The sequence below is a fragment of the Aplidium turbinatum genome, chromosome 1 (assembly GCF_918807975.1).
Source record: "Aplidium turbinatum chromosome 1, kaAplTurb1.1, whole genome shotgun sequence".
Lineage (NCBI taxonomy): Eukaryota > Metazoa > Chordata > Ascidiacea > Aplousobranchia > Polyclinidae > Aplidium > Aplidium turbinatum.
The window spans coordinates 52,709,217-52,715,808 of NC_137472.1; the positions used below are offsets into that span (position 1 = coordinate 52,709,217).

At 35.9% G+C, this 6,592-nt stretch overlaps 1 protein-coding gene across 1 annotated transcript; it reads left to right on the top strand.

The window, feature by feature from the left end:
* Window positions 1-733: 733 nt before the first annotated feature.
* LOC145767063 (uncharacterized) lies at window positions 734-4,935 on the top strand. Its single transcript, XM_082578810.1, has 6 exons — window positions 734-880; window positions 1,603-1,785; window positions 2,002-2,184; window positions 3,874-3,924; window positions 4,317-4,499; window positions 4,741-4,935. Exons 1-6 carry the CDS (start codon window positions 785-787, stop codon window positions 4,933-4,935), a joined length of 891 nt encoding a protein of 296 aa, XP_082434936.1. The 5' UTR covers window positions 734-784.
* The last annotated feature ends 1,657 nt before the right edge of the window (window positions 4,936-6,592 follow it).

Below are 6,592 nucleotides of genomic sequence, written 5' to 3' on the forward strand. Positions count from 1 at the left end.
ATGCAAACCACATGCCATTGATTTCTTGAACAACTCAACCATTTTTTCAACAGTTATTCGTAGGCTTATGAGCGTGAGCATATTGCATAGTTATACTGTATACTTAAAAACAAGTTCAAAAATCGTTTAAACATTGTTTTTTGTTTACTTCACAATGTAGATATTAACGACTTGTTTTAGTCTGATGCTGCGAGTTCGCTGTGGTAATAACGAAATGCACTAGCTTTTGGAATACAGTTCCCTAGTCATGCGCTATGACGAATGGTGTGGGAGTCAGTGTGTCGTTGTTTTATTGTGAAGCATGCTGAAGCAAGCAACGATCATGCTGCTAAGTAAAAGCGGAACTCAATCTATTGCCTTGTTTTTTGTATTGTTGCTGTGGTAGGCCAAACACGTTTTTCCTAAAGCTTAAAAGCCTATGGTAACATGTACCATGTTTTAACCAATAAATTTATATTTTAACATTTGCCAGCTTGAAAAAGAAACAAAATTTTCTTGAGCTTAAAAATACCGAGTTCATCGGTGACAGGTTAATTCGCAAGCCTATGAAACACTTAAACCTCCCTAATCGGATCCAGAGCAAGATTTCTTGAAACAAAGAAATCTGTCTCTGCAGATGCATGTTGACAGCGGACAAAGGTGATATCAAAAGTCTGTTTATGGTAAATCAGACTGAATAAGCATTGCTCATGTTTAGCTGTGTGCTCACAATTGAACGCCGAAAATGGAAATATAAACTGTACAAACGGAAGAAGACACAACTCGGTGTGTTCCTACCAATGTAATGAAGGATACGAAACAATTGGTAATACCGCAACCAGATGTAACGTGGGTCAAAACGGAATTGGCATTTGGAGACCAAGACCTCAAGTTTGCCGTCGTAAGCAGACTAGTATACACGTATTGTGCCAGTAGCGATAGTAGTTGACACTGAAATCCAAAAGATAATTTTGGACTCAAATCGAGATTATTTTGAAGGGCCAGTGCTGGAAGATAAAACGCCGCATTATTCTTTGTTACAGTGTATTTGTATCAAGTCCATTTTATTTTTAAAACAACATTTTCTTTTTGAGAAAACTAACGTCTTTCCTTGATAATAGTAGGCTTCTAATATATTCCTCCTATGTATTTCTTAAGAACTGTATCAGCAGTGTCTTGTTTTGTGGGAGCACGGAAATTTCATTAGCACCTACAGCATTAGAATTTCAAGAAATTTTCACTTTTCCATGCTGTTGCTGTTGTTTACTTTTCCACCACTCGTTGCTGCGTAATTTTTCAGTGATCATTTGTATAAGCTAGTTAAGCAAGTTTTTCAAATGCTTAGATTTGACCACATTTTGCTGTGATAGTGTATTATTATTTAGTATTTTTTTTTTTAAATATGTTTCTTATATAGATTTGAAAAGGGCAGTAGGCTATGACTAGCCGAAAACGTTAACTTATTGTTTTTTGTTTTTATAATGTTAAATGTAGTGTTGTTGCTGAGTTATGTCTGTTTATGGTTTAAAAAAGTTATCTCTCTAACCAAATTGTACATGTTTAACAGTTTAAAAAATACCAGAATTTTTCATACAAATTAATAGGTTTTACTGTTACTTTCAGCGTTTTGCTCGCCAATCTCTCTGCTTTACGGCAGAATCGACTGCACCAATGGAAGGCACATTGGATCAACCTGCTCGTTTTCTTGTCATGGAAATTTTTATCTACAAGGGCAACAGACCTCGACATGTGTACAAGCTGGACCAAGATATTTTGCTTGGCGATCACGACTACCTCGATGTGAAGGTATCAAAAAGTTTATAGAAAAATTTATTGATCTCAATAAGTGTTAATTTGAGTAGTAGCCTAAATTTTAAACTCTCATGATTTAAAGATTTCATAACATGGTAGAATTTACAAAACATGCATCACAGTTTAGATTTGGATTTCTGTCACATGTTTAATGTTTTTTTAAATGCCTGAAATTTACATGAATAGTGATGCTGTAACTATTACTTTCAGCTCTTTGCCCATCAATATCACTGCTCAACGGCAGAAGCAACTGCACCAATGGAAGGCGCATTGGATCAATCTGCTCTTTTTCTTGTGATAGGGATTTTCAACTACAAGGGCAACAGTCGTCAACATGTTCGCGAATTCGACGAAGACAATCTGCTTGGAGACCACAAATATCTCGATGTGAAGGTATTACGAAGTTTAAAAGAATTTAGTTTTTTTCTGTTTCGGTAAACATTGATTTAAGTTGCAGCCTAGGTGTTAAAATTTTAACTCTCATGATTTCAAGACTTTAAACAGACATGGGCTACTGTAAGAGAGAAGACCGGGTCTTCTATTACGCCTGTTGAACAAACGAAAGTTTGTGAAACAACACTCCATCCATCCACAACACATTGAACTCTGCAATATGTAAATATATTCTAATATACAATACAATTCTTTAAAGTTTTAAAATGCAGTGCAGTCACCACAGTGGAGTGTTTGATGAAACAATGTTCAGTTTGGCTAGTTCTCTGATGGTCGAGCTTAAGAGGGACATGCATTAAAATAAATTTACATTTGTAGATATGTGCTGAGTAGGGAATAATTTCAATTATCAAAATTCTGATGTCTTAAGTCTAACTAAAAGAATATTTTGTGTCTCTATTGTGAAGAAGGGAGCGTTCTTTCTGGCTATCAGCACAAGGCTGAGCACTCACTAATACCCGTGTGGCATGAATTAGTGGTGCGACACTGACGAGCCCAGCCTCATGGGCAAAACACGGTGTCCATGGCTGTCAATTCTTGCAACAATCGGCTGCCGAGAAACATTATTATTGTGCCTCTATTGTTGATGTTTAGCTGTGTGCTCACAATTGAACGTCGAAAATGGAAATATAAACTGTACAAACGGAAGAAGACACAACTCGGTGTGTTCCTACCAATGTAACGAAGGATACGAAACAATTGGTAATACCGCATCCCGATGTGACGTGGGCCAAAACGGAATTGCAATTTGGAGACCAAGACCTCAAGTTTGCCGTCGTAAGCAGACTAGTATACACGTATTGTGCCAGTAGCGATAGTAGTTGACACTGAAATCCAAAAGGTAATTTTGGACTCAAATCGAGATTATTTTTAAAGGCCGACGCTGGAAGATAAAACGCCGCATTATTCTTTGTTACAGTGTATTTGTATCAAGTCCATTTTATTTTTAAAACAACATTTTCTTTTTGGGAAAACTAAAGTCTTTCCTTGATAATAGTAGGCTTCTAATATTTTCCTCCTACGTGTTTCAACTGCATCAGCAGTGTCTTGTTTTGTGGGAGCACGGAATTTCATTAGCACCTAGCATTAGAATTTCAAGAAATTTCACTTGTCTATGCTAAAAATTAAACAAACCACTCTTAAAGTTATATTGAACCTCAATAAATACTTTTTCTTCGCAGTTATATCAGAGTAATTGGTCATTGATAAAACGATTTTTTATAGCTAAATGTCTTCCTCTGTCGATACCCTATGGTCGTGCCAATTGTTCTAACGAAGCAAGTCTTAATTCTAAATGCACAATTATCTGCAATGATGGGTTTGATTTGGTGGGAAACAAATTTCGGATTTGCATATCAAATGGACTTTCAGCTGCAGTCTGGAGTTCTCATGCACAGTATTGTGTTCGTAAGTATCCGAATAGGTCTACATGCTGTAGATTCATCCTTTAAAGTTTGAACGTACATTCACTAAAGCATAAGTGTCGGTGTCACTTTTGCTTCCACTGTAAATATTGTAAATATTATCGATTTTGAACAATAATTTTGAAATCACGATCAATAAATATTTTAAATAAAATTTTTACACTATGTTACAGCATCATTTGACAAAATTTTATTACTGATTTAGGCTGAAAGCACTCCCACAATGCGCAATTTTAAAGTGGGTGCTCCATCTTCAGTGAGTCGTTACCGGGCTCATTCACATGTGCGAATGCTTATTTGCCTCCCCCCAAAATTTGAACTCCCCTGGCTCTAGGTTACAAAACTTTACATGTTCGCAATGCTGAATTTTAAAAAGTATCCTTTTCTTGAGAAAGCTGAAGCCTTCATATCCAGTGATTTGATTTGTGTGTCTTCAATAAGGATATGCTTTTGTTTTTGTGTGAAGACTCTAAAAAAAATAATCTTAATGTAGTATGTTACGTTGGCATCAAAGAGTGAAAAATCACACATGCACATGTAGCCTACTGTTCACTTGCAGCACTGTTTAGATTTAGAGTTCTGTCACACATGTTAAACAGTTTAAAAAGTACCAGAATTTTTCATGAACATTAATACTGTTACTTTCAGCGTTTTGCTCGCCAATTTCTCTGCTTAACGGCAGAATCAACTGCACCAATGGAAGGCGCATTGGATCAACCTGCTCGTTTTCTTGTAATGGGGATTTTCATTTACAAGGGCAACAGATCTCGACATGTGTACAAACTAGACGAGGACAATCTGCTTGGCAATCACGAATACCTCGATGTGAAGGTATTAAAAAGTTTATACAGTAGTAAAATTTGTTCATCTGACTCATCTGATTAAGCTAAGCGCTAATTTGAGTTGTAGCCTAACTTTTCAACTCTCATGATATAAAGATTTCATAACATACGTAGAATTTGCAGAATATGCATCATAGTTTAGATTTGGATTTCTGTCACATGTTTAAAAGTTTTTAAATTGCCTGTAGTTTGCATGAATAGTAGGCTAATGCTGTAACTGTTGCTTTCAGCTCTTTGCCCATCAATATCACTGCTCAACGGGACAAGCAACTGCACCAATGGAAGGCGCATTGGATCAACCTGCTCTTTTTCTTGTGATAGGGATTTTCAACTACAAGGGCAACAGTCGTCAACATGTTTGCGAATTCGACGAAGACAAACTGCTTGGAGACCACAAATATCTCGATGTGAAGGTATTAGGTTAAAGGAATTTAGTTTTTTTCTATCTCAATAAATATTGATTTAGGTTGCAGCCTAGGTGTTGAAATTTTAACTCTCATGCTTTCAAGACTTTAAACAGACATACTGTAAGAAAAGACCGGATCGTCTATAATTCCAGTTAAACAAATAAGAATTTGTGAAACAACATTTCATCCATCGACGATACATTGAATCCTGCAGTATGTGTGATATTATCCTATATATCACTATAGGCTCGACCGCAAAGGCAATCCGACTGTGTTGTCGAATATACAGTAGATAGAAATGAATTGAATTGGAGCGAAATTACAATGATACTTGACGTTTTTGTCAATAGCCTCTCAAACCACAATTCCGAGTGACCAGAACAAGAGTTGTGGCAAGAAAAGCCGTTTTCTGAAATAACATAAAAACACAAATCACGCATTTGCCTAAAACTACAAGGCAATAATGATTAATGTGAGTTTTTACATTGCTACATCCATCGTGAATATGCGTCGATCTTAGCGCTTTACGAAGCAGATAGTGTGAACAACATTAAATCAGCAATAAAATTCACATACTAATTAAAATGTCCATACCAATTTTTGCCAAGTAAGCCTGTGGAATTTCGACAACAGCTACAGTCTGAAATTCTTTACACAGGATTCCAATGCGGTTACAAATCAGCTATAAAAATAAAAATAACGCGTTACGATACGTCGAAAATACGTAGATCATGCGCAATAAAGCTGTATCATTAAGTAAGCCCTTTTTAAGTGAACACAGCGTGTACAAAGTTGATAGTCTAGATATGTCAGACGATTTACACAAAGCAAAGTTAAATTTACAAATTAGCAATCAATTTGTACTCACATGAAGCAATCCCTTTAACGCTGCTTGTCCGAATTCTACAATCTCGTCTTACTAAATAAGTCCGAACTGGTTAACAAAAGCGCTGTCACAAACCAAGTTCACAAATGAACAGAACTCTTGCCCACATTTGGCTTCAAATTTGTCTGATAATATTTCAGGCACAAGTGCGCTTATTTTCAGATAAATTTTTACATGTTTTGAAATTCCCAAGTTACAATAAAAAAGCAACAAATCGAAAACAATATTTTCGATGAAATCATGGAATGTTGTTTCTGTATGCCATAAACTAAATCCCAGAAGGCTATGATTTCAGTAAATTGTTTCGTCACAAAAGCTTGGAACCACCATGTTTTGCAAGGGCGTATGAAATCACCAAAATATTTTCCAAAACAAAGTGGTTTTTCTATATTGTTTTAAACTAAGAAACTTTCCAGTTAATCAATAATTGCAGTTGATGAATCGTCAGGAGAAAGCTGCTATGCAGCCAAAAAGGGTATTTATCAATATATTGCCATTCGTAAACACGTGAACTTCAAGGAACTTAGGCAGTGTAGATAAAATATCTTACAGTAAGTAAATAATTATAGGCTATACTCATACAATTCTTTAACCCTTAGAAGGTTGGGCTCCTGGAGTCTTGCTCAGTTTGGGGGAGGGGGGTTCTGTCGATTTTTCTTATGCTTTAGGAGTGATCTCTGTTTTTTTTTAGGACACGGTTTCAAAATGTGAGATTCACTTTGTAAAATTATTCATGCTGAGCATATCCAACAATTAAAACTATGTGAATTTTAGAACTTCTGATATACG